Genomic DNA, 17,713 nt, shown 5'->3' with positions numbered 1-17,713 from the left:
ATGGAAACCCGGGTACTGAACGGGTGGGAATAGCTCGAGCCATCTGTTCTCTGCCTGCTTCTAAACTCGATGAGGGGAACATGTTTCGCGGTGACATCACTGCGAGCACTGCTGCTCCTCGCCGTGCAGCCATCTGTGACTGCTCCCCCGGCGCCAAACGGGCGAGCGGGCGCTCAGCGCTGGGCAGGGGGACGCGGCCGCAGCCTTGAGATGTGTTTGAGACCTGCTGACCCAAACACATCGTCTCCTTAACCACGGTTCATTTTTCCCCTTCCAAACCAGGCCTGTCCCTGCAGAGGGTCTTTCATTCCTGACTCTTGGTGTTTGCAGAGCAAACGGCTGGATTAGCTGGGAAAGATGAAGGGCTCGAAGGTAAGTGCAGACCGGAGCTTGCCCAGCAGCAGGACCTGCCGTGGGGACAGAAGTGCCTGTCCCCAGGACAGCGCATGGGGAAGAGACTTTCTGCCTCTGCCTTCTCCCAGCGAGTGGTCGCGCTGCTCTGGAGACCGATGCCGATCCCCCATCGTGGGGATGAGACTGTCCCGTAATGTGGGTTGTGGGGGAGCAAGGGCTGGGGATACGAGCTAGCTCAGGACACAGGTGCCCTGATGTGATTCGAGCTGCTGTGGCCTCAGCACCACCAGCTGGGCCGTTTTCCAGCTAGGAGCTGCCTTCCCGGTGCACATTCCTGCTCAGCCGGTGTCACCCGCAAGGGCCTCCTTCAATGAGCTGGAGCCGGGGATGCCTCGGACCTCTCTGGTCACTTGGGTCACGATTGCCTGTGTCCAGCTGCACTCTGTGTTTTCTTAAGTGATCAGACTCTCCCTCTGCAGTGGTGGAGAGGGTCCTCGTTGAAGAAGATGGCTTCGGACTTCAGCGCAAAGGAGAAGGAGAAGATGGCTGAGGCAGAGCTCAGGAAGCTGCAGCAGCGGTTCCAGATACTGGCGGAAAGCAGGAAATCTTTTGGAGCCAACCTGAAGCACCAAATATGCATCCAGGAGTGAGTGCAGCCTCAGCCGGCCTCCCTGCGACCGGGAGGTCCCTCCAAGCTGAGATCTTCAGGGCACTCTGACACGGAGACGGGAAGGGGTAAGAACCTGCCCTGGCTGTGCAGGCAGAATGTGCTAAATGTCATTTGTTGTTATCTACAGGAAAGAAATAAATTCACTGAAGCAAGAACACAAAGAGATGTCACTAATGCTGAGCCATATCAAGTCCCCAAGAAATGTGATGCTGGATGACAGAAATCGTGCGGAGTTTAAATTCCTTTTGCAGACCAGAGATCACTATGATGCTCTGATCAGAGCCAGAAAAGACATGTTAGCTGACCTGGACAAAAAGGTAAGAGCATCTGAGCCATTCCCCGAGCGAACACCACGGGGTGCTCTGAGCAGCCCTGTCACGGTGTCACCACAGCCTGGACGTTCAGTTTGCAGCCAAAGAGGAAAAGCAGCCCCACGTAAATGCACCTCATGGAGCATTTCCTAAGGGTCACCTCCCCCTGTCACACATCTTGGTAAATCTCACCCGAGTAATAGCAAGGCCGTCGGTCGGGTTTCTTGCACAAGCAGCAGCACGGGTGTTCTCCAACGGGGTTAAAGAGGGTTTGGGATTGTGCTCTGGGATTAACCTATGGCTATAGAAACCATAGTTTCTATAACTATGAACTCATTAATGACATGATTTCTACAGCCCGGGTCAACCAGAAGGTATTTTCTCTGGCTAAGTGTTCTGACATGAGTCTGGACTGTAAGACTAGAGATTGTGCTTTAAATGTGTGTGTGTGTGTGTGCAGATAATGGAAATGGAAAAAAAGATCGCAAGACAAAACCTGATAGCGGTGAAGGTGAAGCAAGCAAATAGCGGCAAATGGCTGCAAAAGCAGATTCAGACACTGGAGATGCGTCTAAATCACGTAAGCAAACGTTTTGCAGAGCTTTGTAAACCACGCGGGGTGCCAGGCTGGGGCCTGCGTGCAAAATGCTTCTTGAGGAGGATAAAAGATGGTTGTGCAAATGCATTTGGTCCACACAAGCTGCCCCAAGGGTTCAGCTTGGTGCCCTGGCCTGAGTGCTTCCCGAGTACCTCAAAGGCTCCTTCAAGCCAGGTGACCCAAATGCAGTGTTTACACCATGCTGAGAAGCCCGAAGGTCTGCACCTGTTTGGTGATAAAACAGAACTTTGAATCACCGTTTTAGTGATAAAACAGAAGCTTGAATCCAGCCTCGCTTTGGACGATGCTAGCTCCAGCTCTCTGCCACCATCGTCCTTGCCTGGGGGGCCCTCCCCTGTCTTGGGGATGGGGATAGCACAAGTCCTACTGAGGACCTTTTGGGCTGTTTGTCCTGGTTGTGGTCATGGTTTTTCATCAGGGGCCTGAGCTCTCTAGTCCTGTTCCCCCACAAACCTTCTGCGTCCCTCTTGCCAGGTCACTGTGCATTTCGACACCATCCTGACCACCAACAGCAAGCTCCGAAGAGAGGTTGAAAACTTGCGAATCCAGAAAGCCATTCTGGACAACTTCTCCTCCAACCTTAACAAGAGGCTGGATCAACAGAACAGAAGGATGAACACTGTCATCGAGCGGTCCACACAAGCCTACGAGCAGCGGTACGGGGCCTCCTTAGCCCTTCATGGTAAAGCCAGCAGCAAAGGGTGACTTCAGAGAGAAGAGGGTTCATCACCTTCTTGTCTAGAGTGGGTGCTGTGAAAAGGTCTGTCCTGGTCAAAGGAGAGACACTTGCACCTCTGGGGAGCTGTGCCTGGAGCAGAGCTCACTGCTGTGCCCAGTTTTGCTGGGTCAGGCACAGCCGTACACGGGGGTAATCTTGAATTTATATTTATTTATTTATTTGTAAGCTGTGCTGCTTTCTACCTGGTGGTCTCTGGGGTGGCAACAACTGCAGCAGCCAAACCGTGGGGACCCCAGGTCCTCTAGGCCCAGCCTGTGACGCAGGAGCTGTCTCGAGTTGTGCTCTGTGGCATTTTTGCTCAGTCTGTGTCCATGGATGCCTGGAGGAAGGATGGATTTGCAGGTGTGAGCGGTGTGTAACTGCTCTGTGTGCGCAGGGCGGAGGCCCTGGCAAGGACTTCTGCCATGAAGGAAAGGCACTGCAAAGACACCGTGCAGTACAACATCGAGCTGCAGGAGCGCGAGCGTATTCTGGAGCAGGAGACCAAGCTGAAAAACTTCATGCTCATCAAGTTTATGGATCGCTCTGAATTGGAGGAAAAGGCGAAAAAGGAAGAAGGTATCACGTGAGAGAAACCGCGTGCAGCTGCAGGAGCCCGTGGGGATGGCGGGGGGCTGAATGCAGAAGTTGGCAGCACCCAGTGCAGGGGCCCATGGCTCCGGTAAGGGGAGAACCTGCACTAGGGGCTACGAGGAGGAGAAGGACGAACAGCCCTAACGTGACACCACCCAGCACTGTGTGTCTCGAGGGGAGGCAGGGAACTGGCCCCACGTGCACCTTAAGGAAGACTACGGTTCTTCTTCCTCAGCTTTAGGTGCTTTTCCCTCGCAGGGAGCGACTCCCCCGTGTTTTTCTCATTCCCATGCAGACCTTGAGCTCCTTGAGGAGTTTCCAGGGGAAGCAGCTGCCCCGAGCGCCCCCGGGTCGGGCTCTGCCCCGGGCCTGCCGCGGGGGAGAGGTGCAGCCCCGCGTGTCTCTGTCCCGCAGCCCTCAAGGCCGTGCGACGGGCCAAGCGGCGGCGGGGCGAGAGCTTCGAGAGCCGCGAGGTGGCCTACAGGCGCCTGCTGGAGCTGGCCGAGAACGGGGACATCGACCAGCTCGTGAAGGGCTTCATCGAAAAGGAGGAGAAGAATTTCGCCTATTTCAGCTACGCCACCGAGCTGAACAACGAGATGGAGAGGCTGCAGAGGAAGATCAAGGACCTCCAGGTCTGCTCCCGCGCTGCTCTGAGGCTCCTGTGTCTCCTTTTTCTCGCTTAGTGTCATTGGGTTGGGGTAGGCTTTGCCTCTCCTGCGTGTCCAGCACCACCAGTCACACCAGGGCCCAGCTCACAGGCCACCGCACCGGGGAGAATGCAGAAATGTAACTCGGGGGGACAGAAAACGGCTTTCAGAGCCAAAAATGTCGCAATGCTGCCACCGTGCACCCGGCAGACACATTGCAAGGGGAGCTCCGGGATGGGGAGGCCTCTCCAGCCCCTCCGGGTGGGCTCTGGAGCGAGAGGAAACGTCCTGGGGACCAGGACCTGCCCTCGGGGCCTGGGGACGACGGCTCCCGGAGGGACCGTGCTGGTGTCCCTGCTCCCAGGGCACCCGTCCCCAGGCAGGAGGACCTGCTGGAGGGGACTCACTGCTGCAAAAGCAGCCGCGTTGGGAGGGTCTGGGCCAGCTTTCCAAGCAGGCGCCCGATCCCAGGGCAGCGCAAAGGGAGAGCTTGGAGCCTCCGCCTCACATTTAGCCTCTGCCTCCCGCTGTGCTCGTGTCTCTGCAGAGCGAAATTACGCTCCTTGAGACGGACCAGGAAAACGCAGAGAACAGTGACCTTCACGTCCTGAAGGAGCTGGAGGTAGGGAGGGCTTTTGCAGTCCTCTTCCCTGCGAAATCCCAGTGCGTGGTGACAGGATCCCTGCAGGGCTCCTGCCAACCCCGGTCTTTCGGAGCCGGGGGCCTGGGCTGTGCCATGGGAAGCCCCTTCGGCTGTGCCCTATAGGGATGGGAACATCCCAACCCCTAGGGAATCTCCAACATCCAGCCTGGAGCTGGCCAGTCTGGATGGGGGGAGCAGGCAGAGGTTTCTCAGAACACCTCGTGAAACATTCGCTGATAGGAAAAGCTGAGGAAAACCACTGAGGAAGCCAACCAGTACGAGAAGAGCTGCAAAGAGAGCAGCAAAACCCTTGGCCAGCTCAAATCTGCCGTGGAGTTCCTGTTCAAAGAGATGAACTGCGATGCCACAAAGATAAAGGAGCAGCTGGGCGAGACGGGGGAGATCACGGATCTGAACCTGCGGCAGTTCTTCGGTGCGTCCGGCACCTTCCCCGCCGCGTGGAGCGGGCTTTTCCCCACTCAATGGGAAGCGGGGGGCCAGCTCACATGGAGCTCACCTGATGGTACAAACAGCTTGGTGGGTCCCCAAGGCCTCATGTTGGCTCTGGGGAGGGATCTGGCGCTACAGGGAGGTCTTGGACTCTCATTCCTGGCGCAACACGTTGCGTGGTGGTCAAAGGACCGACTCTGGACTCATGTCAATGTTGTGCCTGCTGGAGCCCTGTTCAGTTTGCATCAGGCCCATGCCCAGTATACGGGCTCAAGGCAGAGGTGGCCAGAAACCTGGGTCAGTGCAGGGAGTCCATAGTGGGGCCCTGTGGGATGTCCGCTGCCCTCCCCATGCAGATATCATAGAGAAGAAGACCAACGAGCTGCTGCTGCTGGCGTCGCAGCTGCGCTACGCGGAGGCGGAGGCCGAGGGCGAGCAGTACGCGCTGCCCTTCACCAACCCGCTCCTGGGCGGCACCGGGCTCGTCCGCACCATGGAGCGCGCCCGGCTCTGCCCGCCGCCCCCCGGCTTCGACCGCGCCGCCGAGAACACCGAGGCCTGTGAGTCCCGGGACGGTGGGAGGGGCATGGCAGGGCAGCCGGCCAATCCGCAACAGCCGCCTCGCGCCCCTGGCCAATCCCCGCCTGCCGCCTGTCCTGGCATGGCCAGCCCCGCCCCGATGGGTATATAAGGCTGGTGGCCCGGGCGCTGTGGTCACTGTGGGGCGGCCATTTTGTTGGGGCAGTTGAGGAGCCACTGGAGCACGGGCGCCTGCGCGAGCTGATTCTTGAGAGCCAAGAGGAGCAGAACAACGCCGGGGACAAGGGCAGGAAGGCCAAGGGTGACGCCAGTGCGTGAAAGACGGAGGTGCTGAATTAAACTGAGACCTTCCTTCGCTCCTGTTCTCCTCCTGTGCTTGGGTAGTGCCCATCTCACTGCAACTTGCCTTTCCCTTCCCCTCTCCCTGTGTTCTTTGCGGGCGTCAGTGCTTCCCCGGATGATCTAGTGGCAGTGACAACTGCTCTGCCATAGCAGTGCAGACCACAGCTCCCCAGCATCACTGAGAAGCTCCACAGGCCAGGGAGGAAGGGGTTGTTGAGCTGATAAGAGCTGGGGTGGCCCCCATTCCACTTTACCCTGGTCAGGCTGAGGCTGGAGCCAGAATAAATCAACACTGGGTTTGCTTAGCATGCTTGACATATGCAATGCACCCCAAATGGCCTTGGAGAGGGTTGTAGGCGAACTGTAGAGAGCCCTGAGGGCCAGGTACCCCAGCCTCATGGTCATTTCTCCTCCCTGCACAACCCAGTGTGTGCTCAGCACAAGGGAGCTGCTGCAGTCCCTGGTGCTTTCAGTGGCTGCTAGGAGGGAGATGGGGCCCGTGGTGGGGGGCTCAGAGTCCCCATCCTGCTTCCCGCCTGCTCCCATGGCCTCGGGGAGGGTGTGCTGGGGATGAAGGCGCTTGCTGGGTGTTCCGGAAAGCCAACAGCTTCCTGCTGCCTTGCAGAAGGGGATAAACCTGCCTGGTCTTGTGCAGGTGGGTCCAAGTGGATGCTAGTCCTAGCCCAAGGCGCAAGGGCAGTAGCTGGGTGTGCACAGGGCATTTGGGACACCGGCAGAACAGGGCACACAGGGGTGGTGGAAGCGGGGCCCAGAGCCTGGGGAACAGCGGTGCTGGGACAGCCAGATCCCACGGCAGCCAGCAGGAGCAGGGCCCTTGTAGCCTCCTCTGGACCCGGGAAGGCAAACACCATGCACGGACACTGCCCACCAGTGCCCACGCAAACCCAAGCACTGCTCACACCAGCATTTCCTCTCACCAAAATGCAGTTTAATGTTTTGCTGATTGCGTTTGGACTCCCCGAGATGGAGAGCTGGGCCAGGGTGGGATCAAGGAGAGGAGCTGGTGATGGAGGGGACAAAGAGACCCCGGTATGACACAGGGAGGGGTGATCCCATGATGCCGGCCCCTGTGCGGAGGGTGTGAGCGGGCTAGTCCTTCTCTTCACCGTGGGTAATGACGTGGACGAGGTTTTTGTAATCGAGGTTACCGGAGACGTCTGGAGGGAAGGCTGCGAACATCTGATCAATCTGCAGGAAAGGGCCGGAGGTGAAAACGTGGCACGGGAGGGAGAAGAGCTGGGGGGCCACCTAACCCCCCTGGGAAAGAAACCCCGGGTCTCTGCCCTGCTGAGCTCAGGGCTGCCGGGTGAGTGGTGGCTGGTGGACCCTGGCAGCCCCCTCATAGCTCCGTGGCCAGAGGGTTCCTTGGGGATGTGACTTTGCTCTGCCACCCACCATGGGGACAGCTGGACCGTGAAACAGGAGAGAGGACCCGGGAGAGGAGGGGAGGTGAAGCCAGCACAGCTTGGATGTGGCATAGAGGGGGCTGGAGGCTGGAAACATGGGAAAGGGTGGGAAGAAACTTGTACCTCTTCCTGGGAAAACCTCTCGCCCTGCGTCATCAGCATTTCCTTGATGCTGCAGATGAGAGGGGATATTGTGAGTGTGAGTGTGCGGGAGGCCTCTGTGCAAGCCGCCTCCCTCATCTCCCCAGCACCTCTGCACTTACTAGGCTGATTTCAGGCCTTTCCCCTCCGGATCGAACACCTTGAACGCGTTCAGGATGGTCTCCTCTGGGTCAGCACCTGTGGGTGACAACACCCCGTCTGTTACCATCGGTGGAGGAAGAAGCCAGGCAGAGCCTTCTGCTTCCCGCAGCCTCCTGCACGAAATCCCGGGGGCCGGATGGTCAGGAGAGTCGGCTCCCGCGGAGCCGGGAATACCAGACTCCCACACTGGCCGGAACCTTAAGTGTCGAGGCACGGGGAGGAGCAGATGCACGGTCGTGGCGTGCCCGCGGAGCCGGCTGTGTCGCCACCGCGCTGGCATCCGGCACATATCTAATCTCCGGGTGTATTTATAGCGCTGCAGGCCTGGGACGCGGGGCCGTGGGGCCTCCGGGCGCCCCGCGGGGAGCCTGCGCGCTCGCCTTGCAGGGCGGCTGGGTCAAAGTCACGCCGTACCGGTGCCCTTGCGGGGGACCATTTGGTGCCACCGCTAGCATCAGCAGGCTGAGAGCCGCCGCAGGCTCTGCTCTTCCTTGAGGACAGCAGCACTGCAGCCTTTTGCTTGTTTTAAATACTGGAGAAACTGAGGTGCATAGGCTTGCTCATAACCCCCAGCCCATGAGTTTCTCACCCTTGAGTTTCTCTCCAAACATGGTCAGGAACACAGTAAAGTTAATTGGTCCAGGCGCCTCCTTTATCATCTCGTCAATCTCCTCGTTTTTCACGTTCAGGCGCCCTAGGGGAGAGCAGTGTTGGGTGAGCCGGGGCAGCGCTGGGTGCAGACCTCCAGGGTCTGCTCCATGCATCCAGGGGCTGGAGGTGCAGGAGGGAAGTGGATCCTTGGAGGACTTTCCTCTGCTTCACTCCTCCCTGGAAAGCGCTTGTCCGGCGGCTCTCAAAGCCACCGGTGCTCAGGGACCCCCAAGGGACCTGGTCACTGCCGTGATCGTCAGGAGCTGGATTCATTCCTGGCTCCACGTGTCGGACACAGCAGGGCTGAGCGCCTGTGTCCTTGTGCCTGGGGGTGTCTGTTTTTGCCTGCCCCTGCACCCGTCACTGGTCCGTGCTGGCCTCACTGCTGGGAAAGCCAACCCTGCAACTGCACAACCCTCCATAAATCCTGAAAATCCCACTAAAGCCTTGAGTCCCAGGGATGCCATGGAACAGGTAGAACATGGTGCTTTTTAGCACGAGGGAACAAAAGCACCACGGGGCTCTGAGAGAGCCACGAGCTGGTGTTCTCTGTACAAACAGGCTGAAACAGCCTCTGCTGCAGGAGCTGCTCTGGTTCCCCATGTGAACAATCTGCTCATCTAAGAGTGATTCTGGATCAGGAGGTTTTCAGCAAAACACACACAAGATCCGCTTTAACTGGGGCTGCTTAAACGGAGACTCCCGGGGGGTTTCTCAGTCAATAGCTTTGCTGGCATCAAAGCTTTGGGGAGAGGAGCTTCCTAAAAGGGGACTCACCAAGCGCAGCGAAGGTGTCTCTCAGATCCGCCTTGTCGATGAAGCCGTCGCGGTTCTGATCCATGATGGTGAATGCCTGGGGAGAACGGGAGGAGGACAGGGAATGCAGGGATGGGGGCCACGTGCCAGCCCTTGAGAAGGCTTCAGTGCCCCCCTCTTCACCCCATGGCCTTTGGGGGGCACAGACCCGCACAGGACCCATGAGCTCCTGGTGCTGCGGGCGCGAGGGAGCGGGGAGATGCGTCCCTGCTCTCCGGGTGCTGCCGGCTCCACTGTCCTAGGAAGCTTTGCAGTAATTCCCCATTTAACAATGTCTCCAAATGGTTATTCTCACTTTTAAACTAAAGCAGCTTGAAAACGGGCACGCCGCCTCCCGTCACACACTGGCCATCACCAGTGGCAAAGCGCCGAGGCAGGAGCTGAAGGTCAAGCTGTGTCAAGGACCCTTGGTCATTTCTGCAAAATCCACCTACCTCTTTGAATTCCTGGATCTGGGCCTGCTCGAACATAGAGAAGACGTTGGAATTAGCACCCTCGATCCTCTTCTTGGCTTTCTTGGGTGCCTGCAAGGATTCGAGTATGTAGCACTAACTCACTGTCTTTTTATAGTGTGGAATAAAAGCCTGAAACTCTCCTACTCTCAGTCCTCCGTCCTCCGTGGTCGCTGCAAGCGGCACCCGCTGTGCCTCGTCCCGTGTGATCACGGGTGACGCTGGGGACGCTGCGGGGTTCGTGCGGGTTTCTGCCTACGCTGCCCCTCCATCCTTGCTCCCCTGATGAATTTTGCCAAATAGGTGACAGGAAAGCCGAGCAGGGGGATCGCAAGCAAAGCAAAATGCTTTTTTGCTCATTAAAAAATCTGTCTCCTACTGCACTGAAGCTTGAAACAACCTGACCTGAGCAGTGTTTTGGGGAGGAGGTGAGGATGACCCGCTCCCCGTGAGGCCTCCGCGTCTCCCTGCCTTTCACCCGCCGCTTCTCCCTTCCAGCCGAGCCCTGCTGCCAAGAGGAAGCAGCGGGAGAGTTTGGGGGGACAAAACTACCCCCTCATGGCAGAGTGGAAGGAGAAGGAAAATGGTGGCGTTTGGAACCTGGAGTGGTTTGTCCCAGGTAGGCAGCTCTGCTCCCTGCCACCGGCACGGCCGCCCGCGCTGCTCCCGCTGCTCCGGGCAGGGAGGAGCAGGGATGCTGCCGCCGTGTCCGGGAGCTCCCCAGCTTGCTCAGCCCTTCTCCAGAGCAGGAAGGGTCCTGGCCCGGGATCTCTGGAGCCTCCATGGCTCCCTGCCCGTTAAAACTATCCCGTCAAAGAACTCTAACCCCATGGATGCTGCCTCCTCCCTTGGCAGGCTCGGGACTCACCATGACTCCGCTCGGCCGCTGCTGCTGCTGCAGGAGGAATCTCGGAGGCAGTCCCTCCCTTCTCCCCCGGCCGAAACAATAAATACGGCCCCTTCCAGTTTAAAAATAACCCCATGCCCACTTTTGGCTGTGATAGGTAAGTCGGCCGCCCCCAACTCTCTTGTCTCTGGCTTCCTCCGTCCCTCTCCCGCTAATCTGGGAGAGCAGCTTGTTGTTGTCAGCGGCCGACGTGACATGTGAGCCACAGAGGGTTTCAAGGTTACCGACGCGCCCGGCGGCTCCCACACGGGAGATGCCGGCGCGGGCCGGGCTGGAGCGCTCCCACCTGCGTTTGTCACTCCGTGGGCAGCGCCGTGGCGAGGGGGATTCGGCCCCGGGCCGTTTCCTGCACCCCCAGGCCCGCGGCGGAGCTGGTGCCAACGTGTTGAGATGCCCCATGGGGTGAGCAGAGCCCCAGCGTGGCCGGGCGCCTTCAGAAACCTCTTTGGCCACGGCTGGGGTTGCTTGGCCGCTGGTGACGAAGAGCCCCGCGGCCGGGGTGCAATGGGACCCCGCGCTGGCGATGCTCCAAGAGCTACAAGAGTCACCGTCCCCATCCAAAGGGAACAGTCCTGGTGGTGCCGCAGCTCGCTCGGAGGCCAGGCCACAGCACCATGCCGGGGAGAGGCCGGGCCCTATCCGGAGGCGGGTGCTGCGGCCCACCCGTGTCCTCGGCCGTGTGTCACCCCCCGCTGAGGCTCCTGTCCCCCGGCTGAGCCCAGCGCTTGCTCACACCACACACGAGACGTTAACTCTTCCCTGGCGGGCCCTGGCCAACGGCGCCGGCTCCGTCCTGCAGCGCCTGGGCAGCCTCGTCGGAGGCTGCGTTTGCGCCCGGGAGCTGCTGCACCCTGCGGAGCGGAGCCGCCTGCACCTGGCCAAGTGCTGTTTGTCCGCAGTGTTTTTAGCCTGTTAATTTTATTTCTCTGGGCACCAACGTCCTCTGTGCACCCGGGCAGGCCGCAACATCATCCTCCCGGTGCGCTGGGTGGGCCGTGCGCGCCAGGCCGGGCCAGCTGCGCTCCTTAGCAGCGGCTGCTGCTTCACGAGGCCGGCGGTTTGGCAGGCGAGAGCCGGGACGCGCTTGGGAACAAAAGGGGCCGACGGCCTCATGCCAGTGCTGCTGAAACCAGATCCCCTGGCACCAAGATGCCGCTGCCCTTGCTCGCCCGGAGGACATCGCTGTGGTCTGTGCTGCCCGGCACCGCGGCTCCCGCTGGCCGCGCGCCTGGGCCGGCGCCGGGGGAAGCCGGGTGGCCCCGGGTCCCCTCGCTGCCCGCGGGGACGCGGGCGGGTGCCGAGCCAGGGGCCTGGTGACGCGGCCGCGACCTCTGCACCAAGCGCAGCTGAATTCATCGCCCGGCCGAGCCCAATTACCTTAATTTGTGGCATTAGGGAAAAATCCATAAGCATCAGGGCAGCGATGCGGAGCAGTTTAACGGGATTGGAGCCGCTGGCACTGCCCGGGCGCTGCCGGGAGCCGGGAGAATTCCCCCAAATATCCCCCGGGGCGGAAGCACCGTTTCCACCCGCGCAGCACCCGGCAGCGGGTCCTGCCGGGCTGGGGCACGTGGGGCTCCCACTGCAAGTGCCACAGGGCGCCTGGCCGCGCGCAGGGTGCAGATGGCTCCGTGCGGATCCGCCGGCACGCGGAGCGCGGTGCATCTGCTCGCTGCCACGCATAATCCTCGTGCTGCTGCAGGGGCCGCATCCGGAGCCCGCTCCGAGGACCAGGCTGCAAGCCGGGGCTGGAGGCGCCTTCCTGGCAGGCCCTGTCCTTCCCTGCTGCTGATATTCAGGGACTTGTCGGCATCCAGGAAAAAACAAGTGCTTAAAATATATCTGTCCATCTCTGTGCATGTGTCGTGTTTATGCAGAGCTCCGTAGTGGACAAAAGAGCTCTCGGGAAGCGGCGGCGGCACGTGAATGGATGTCAGGGAATAACGTATGTGTCTGTGCAACGGTGAAATCAAGCATCGTTCCCTCTTATCTGCTCCAGAACCGCTGTTTTACATGAAAAAGCCTCTCTAATTAATAGGACAGCCCCTCTTGAGCTCCATTTAAAAAAAAAAAAGAGTCAAAAGGATTTGATTAACCCCCGCTCTTCCCAAGGCGCGTGCCGGCGCGGAGCCAGCCGGGCTCGGCCTGGCCGCGGCCGATAACGTCCGCCTTTCGTGCGATGCATCCCGGCACTGCCACTTCCCAGGGGGCTCCCATGGGATTCCTGGCATTGCTGCAGCCCGGCAGGACACGGCACCACTCGGGACGGGGTGACACCAGCCCCTGCAACGCCACTTCCCAGCCCTTGCGCTTTCCTTATGAATACATTTTGCTCCAATGGATATTTTTTCCGCTATCAGATCCATTTGACTAAACTAATACATATGTATATGCGCTGATACATTCCCATTCAAACTCATGTAAATTTTCTTTGACCAATACATTTTCCTGGGAAATCAATGCATTTTAACACAGGATAATATTTATGAAATTGAATTTTTTATTGAAGCTAATGCAATTCCCTTCTATTTTATGCATTTTTATTAAACTAATGCATTTTAAATTAAACTGTTGTATATTAACTAGAATGGCTCTTGGTACTTACAGTAAAATAATATATGTTTCCTGAAATCAATACATATTCCAAACCTAGGATTTTCCAGTTAACAAGGCTATATCAAATATAACAAATGCATGTAGCTACTTAATTTGATGCTTATATACCCTGGCCGGTGTATTTGTTTATTGGTAATGATTATTTTTAAAAGGCAAAAGCTTGTTCAAGGGAGAAAGATGGATTTCTGTGCAGCTTGGAGCCGCAGGTTGGGGCTGGTGGAGACTGGTGGGGACCAGTGCTTGGTATCGAGGTGTCTTGGAGGCCACATCTCCCCGTGATGGCTTCTGTCATGTAGGGGTTTGGGCACCTCTGTGACCCGTTCCTTGGGGCTCGTCCTTGCTCGGCAGGGTGGCCGCTGTCGCGCCATGTGCAGGATGTGGCCCCAGCCATCCCAGCCTCCGGCGCGGCGGCATCGATGGGCAAAGCCATAAATAGCAGCATTACATGCCGTGCGCGCACCGGCCGGCGCCACAGTGGAGGTAATTTCGGCAAAGCAATAAAAAAGGAAAATTAATTAAAGAGGCTGTACTAATTGTAGCAGGAATGTGCCCGGCAATAAGCAGCCGTGGCAGGAAAGTGGCCAGAGGAGTGGGAGGCACCTACCCCGTGTACCCCGCTGTGGGGACTGGCACCGTGCACGGGGGCACAGGGAGCTGAGCCCGGGCACAGTTTGGTGCACACTCCGCTTCAGAGCACAGTGGCACCCAGGGGGTCACCGTGTCTCCTGTGTCACACTTGCTCCCCCAGCAGTCCCGGCGCCGTCCCACGGGGCAGTCTCCGGTAAATCCATCCCCCATGTCCCCGTGTCCCCCCCGGTTCCTCCCGGTGCCCCCCTCTGCCCGGGGTCCCTGTGTCCCTCTGGCCCGAGCTGGCGCTGCAGCTCCCGGCGGCGGCCGCCAGGTGGCGTCGTCGTCGCGGGCGCTGCGCGGCGCGGGCGCTGCCCGGGCCTGGGGCGGGAGGGACAGGGACAGGGATTGGGAGAGGGATTGGGAAAGGGATTGGGAGAAGGGTTGGGAGAGGGGCAGGGAGAGGGACACGAGGGAGGGGGACAGTGGCCCTGTCACTGTATCGCCCGCTGTAACGGGCTTCAGCGTTAACATGTACAAGCTGAAATCATCAATGGGAAGGCGGAAAAGGCACCAAAGTCAATCCCCATCCCGCCGGAGCAGCCGTGGAGGCCGGGGGAAGCGGCTGGGCCCGGCTTCGCTTCCTGCTCCAGGTCAGCTGCCCCATCCTGCCCGAGGCCGCCCGGGAAGGTGGCAGAGAGCCAGGCTGGGACTAACCTGCCCGCGGCTCCCTGCGCTCTGCGCAGGCCCCGCCGCTGCCCCCTCCTCTTCCTCGCAGCTCCCATCGATTCCCTAACGATTTGACCCAAGAGTAACGCGCGGCCAAAGGCCCCGGTGCTGTTTGCTCAGCGAAGACGCCAAGTTGCTTTTGGATCCAATCTACGAGCCAGGCTACAAGTGACAGGGGACACGGGCTCGCTGGCCTCATGACGTGCTCCCATGCTCACGGGTTTCCTTAGGGAACAGTCTGAACAGGAATGCTAAAATGCTCCAAGCCTCTTCAGATGCGGGTCTTGGACTCATTGAATCACTTAAAAGCCTCACAAGCTAGAAACAACCCGGATTATTGATTTTTTTTCCCCTCATTTTTTCCATCCTCTCCCTCCTGGCCACTGGTCGCGGGGCCAATTCCTGCTCAGGCCAAAGGTGCCGGGCACAATGGTGGGGTAAAATCTGACAAAGTTTATCTGCTGCTTCCAAACACTGCTTTTTGCTTTGCCAAGTATACAAATATATATATATATATATATATAAAATGGATAAATATATATTTATATATATATATAAAAATGGATAAAACATATATCTAAGGATCTAGATATAACTATAAAGCTGTATGTATCTCCACGCAGGCTCCCAGAGAGATGGTTAACGAGGATCCCAGCAGCACTTAAACTTTTATTATTAATAATTTCGGTAAGAAGGGGGTACCAGGCGGGTTCCCCGGAGAGCCGAGGCGGATCCGCGGGGCTGGGACCTCGAGGAGCCGCCGCTGGGGCCGGTACCCGGGGGAGCCGGGGCCGGTACCCGGGGGAACCGCGGCCGGGGCTGGTACTCGGGGGAACCGGGGACGGTCCCCGGGGGAGCCGGGGCCGGTACCCCGAGGAGCCTCCGTCGGGGCCGGTCCCCGGGGGAGCCGCGGCCGCCGCCGCCCCGCGGGGCGGGCCCGGGAGGAGGGCGGCGGGCGGGCGCGGAGGGCGGCGCGGCGGCGGCTCCCGCCCCCGTCCGGCGGCGGCTCCCGCCCCGCCGCTGCCCGGCGCGTGGAGGCGGCGGCGGCGGCGGCGCTGCCCGCAGCGGCCCCGCGTCGCCGGGGCTCCCCCAAGATGGCGGCCGAGGTGGGATCGCGGCTCCGCGGCCGGACGCGCTTCGGTCTCCGCCGTCTCCAGGTCGGTGGCGCCGCGCGGGGCCCCGGGGACGGCGCGGGGGGGTAGAGGGGGGGTGTCCGGCTCCCCCCGTTCCCTCCCCTCGCTCCCTCCCTCCCCTCCCCATCGATAGGTATCAGCGATCGATCCGCCGCCGCCGCCGCTCTTTGTTCGGCCGAGCCCGGCGCGGAGCGGCTCCATGGAGCCCCCCGGCGCCGCCAAGGTGACAGCGGGGCCCCGGGGTGGGGGGACGCGGCCGCCAAGTTTCCTCCCGCTGCCCCGAGCCGCAGGTGCCGGCGGGGAGGGCGCGGGGAGCCGAGGGGCTCGGGGGGGGGGGTGTCACCGCGGTCCCTCTTGTCGCCGCGGCCCCCCTTGTCGCCCTTTGTGGCCGGGGTGCTCGCGGTGAGTCCTTTGTTAGCGACGGTCCGGGGGGAAAACGGTGGGTAAATGGAGAAAAAAAAATACGGGGGAAAAAAAAATATATATATATATATATAAAGGGGAGGCGGGTGTTTGCAGTTGGTGACCTCAAGCAGGCACCTGTGTCGCGGGGAGGTGGGTGGCGAGCGCGGTGCTCCCCCCGCGGTGCCACATTGCGGGATGCAGCGCGGCCGGGATGGGCTGCAAGAGCCGGAGCGCTCGTCTGCGCGGGCACGGAGTGGGCTTATCCCTGTGGGAGAGTGCGGAGTTTCCAAAAAAAAAAGAAAAAAAGGAGAGAAAAACGCAATTTGGCGTGTTTCGGAGGGGGTCAACAACTGGCAAGGCGCTTGCGAGGCTGCAGCAACAGTTCCCGGGGCCGCTAAGCAGATTACGGGCTGCATCTGCGATACCCAGCCCTAAAAGTGGTGCAGGTAGCGGGCTGCTCATTTACGGCATTGTGGCTGGGAAGGGATTAGCGGGCTAAGCGCTTCGGATACAAAAACATTCCTTGGTGCATCACGCTAATGACTTCCCCCCTCCCCTGCATGCAGGGACCTTGATTTAAAGGAAAATATTGGCGGCTACTTTTGGGTAGGGGGAAGAGCTTGGGGAGTTTGCCGAAGCGCGGAGCCGGGAAGCGAGCAGAGGTGAGCGGGGGCTTCGGCCGGCCAGCGGGTCTGCCGGGAAGGTGACCTTGTGCCAGCTCGGTCTGGTACCCCCATTAAATAAAAACATAAGGGGGAGACACAACAATCTTTATTATTCCTCCAAGAGCCTGTTTTTCTTTTATTTCTTCATTTTCTTGACGTATCCACGGGCCAGGAGCCCGAGCAGCCCCGCTGAACGGCGCCGTACGTAAAGCACGCAGCTGCTGCGATGCTCGGGAGCACTTTGATCAAAATGGCATTGAGCCCTTTCCCAGCAAAATAGTCTCGGAAATGAGCAGAGATAAAATTCTATCGGAGATAATGCCGGGCATATTTCACTTGGTTATGAGATTGTTTTATTGTGTACATTACTAATGCTGTATTTTTTTACAGCTTTCTTGTGTATAATAGCCATAACGAGGCTCATACCTTTATGTTTTTTTTTTTTGGTTTTAATTTGCCAGTGTTTTATTACGTTCGCTTTACCATTGTATGGATTATCCCCTCTGCATCCTGCCTGCCTTCCTAATCTCTCCGTTCTGCATTAAAACGGCAAAAATTGAGAAGAGTTGCGAGCTGATGATTTGGGCTAATAAATGCAAGCGCCAGCGAAAGGGAGGGAGACCCATTATTGCCATCTTTTTTATGAACGTCTTCACATTTCATTATGCGGATCAGCGTCGGCTCCGTGGAGTCGAGCGGGGTTCGTTTTCCCTGCCGGAATGCGGAGCAGGGAACAGGGCAGGAGCCTGCGCTCCTGCCGCTCGCTGCGTTTGCTGGAATGTTTTCCCTGTGCAAAGTTTAGAGAAGGGTGGGGGGAGTAAAAAAGACGTGGATGTGATTAAAATATTATAACCTTATGATATTCTGAAGTGCATAAATTTTACATATCAGCTACGGAGGGAGTTTAGACATCCATTAAATGATATGACAGCTTGACTTATCTAAATGTGCTATCATTTAACAATGTGTCAAAATTCTTCTTTATATAGATGACAGCAGTAAATAAGCTATCAGTCCTCTTGGCTGCAGCTTAATTCCTCAAGCTTGGACTAATAAAGGGAACCGTGTTGCTGCGGCAGAGCCCGTGGGCTGGGGAACTTGGGGGCTCTGAGCAGGGGGGTTTCACTCCTCGCATCCCTGGATCCCGCATG

General features: G+C 58.7%; 2 protein-coding genes across 2 annotated transcripts; one reads left to right on the top strand and one right to left on the bottom strand.

The window, feature by feature from the left end:
- Positions 1-1,151: 1,151 nt before the first annotated feature.
- On the top strand, positions 1,152-5,876 carry CCDC63 (coiled-coil domain containing 63). Its single transcript, XM_088525164.1, has 9 exons — positions 1,152-1,341; positions 1,796-1,915; positions 2,429-2,610; positions 3,070-3,251; positions 3,681-3,901; positions 4,464-4,538; positions 4,800-4,992; positions 5,366-5,569; positions 5,755-5,876. Exons 1-9 carry the CDS (start codon positions 1,189-1,191, stop codon positions 5,865-5,867), a joined length of 1,443 nt encoding a protein of 480 aa, XP_088381290.1. The 5' UTR covers positions 1,152-1,188; the 3' UTR covers positions 5,868-5,876.
- A 1,072-nt stretch (positions 5,877-6,948) lies between these two features.
- On the bottom strand, positions 6,949-10,442 carry MYL2 (myosin light chain 2). Its single transcript, XM_010211255.2, has 7 exons — positions 10,409-10,442; positions 9,523-9,612; positions 9,050-9,125; positions 8,211-8,315; positions 7,582-7,657; positions 7,442-7,490; positions 6,949-7,100 (listed from the first exon to the last, which is right to left on the bottom strand). Exons 1-7 carry the CDS (start codon positions 10,409-10,411, stop codon positions 7,002-7,004), a joined length of 498 nt encoding a protein of 165 aa, XP_010209557.1. The 5' UTR covers positions 10,412-10,442; the 3' UTR covers positions 6,949-7,001.
- Positions 10,443-17,713: the final 7,271 nt, after the last annotated feature.

The sequence above is a fragment of the Tinamus guttatus genome, unplaced genomic scaffold (genome assembly GCF_059628265.1).
Source record: "Tinamus guttatus ecotype Peru unplaced genomic scaffold, ASM5962826v1 Tinamus_guttatus_pri_ptg000223l, whole genome shotgun sequence".
Taxonomy (NCBI): Eukaryota; Metazoa; Chordata; class Aves; order Tinamiformes; family Tinamidae; genus Tinamus; species Tinamus guttatus.
The sequence above is the reverse complement of the archived record's forward strand: the minus strand, read 5'-3'. Positions and strand labels throughout refer to the sequence as shown.

What these genes read in the sequence shown, in the direction of transcription:
- CCDC63 (XM_088525164.1), top strand. Translation starts at nt 1,189, where the DNA reads ATGTCACTAATGCTGAGCCATATCAAGTCCCCAAGAAATGTGATGCTG. An exon ending in AAAGGCGAAAAAGGAAGAAG is followed by an intron (nt 3,252 to 3,680) that starts GTATCACGTGAG and finishes TCTGTCCCGCAG; the next exon opens with CCCTCAAGGCCGTGCGACGG. An exon ending in ACGTCCTGAAGGAGCTGGAG is followed by an intron (nt 4,539 to 4,799) that starts GTAGGGAGGGCT and finishes ATTCGCTGATAG; the next exon opens with GAAAAGCTGAGGAAAACCAC.
- MYL2 (XM_010211255.2), bottom strand. An exon ending in AAAGGCCTGAAATCAGCCTA is followed by an intron (nt 7,491 to 7,581) that starts GTAAGTGCAGAG and finishes TCTCATCTGCAG; the next exon opens with CATCAAGGAAATGCTGATGA. An exon ending in AGAGGTTTTCCCAGGAAGAG is followed by an intron (nt 7,101 to 7,441) that starts GTACAAGTTTCT and finishes CCTTTCCTGCAG; the next exon opens with ATTGATCAGATGTTCGCAGC.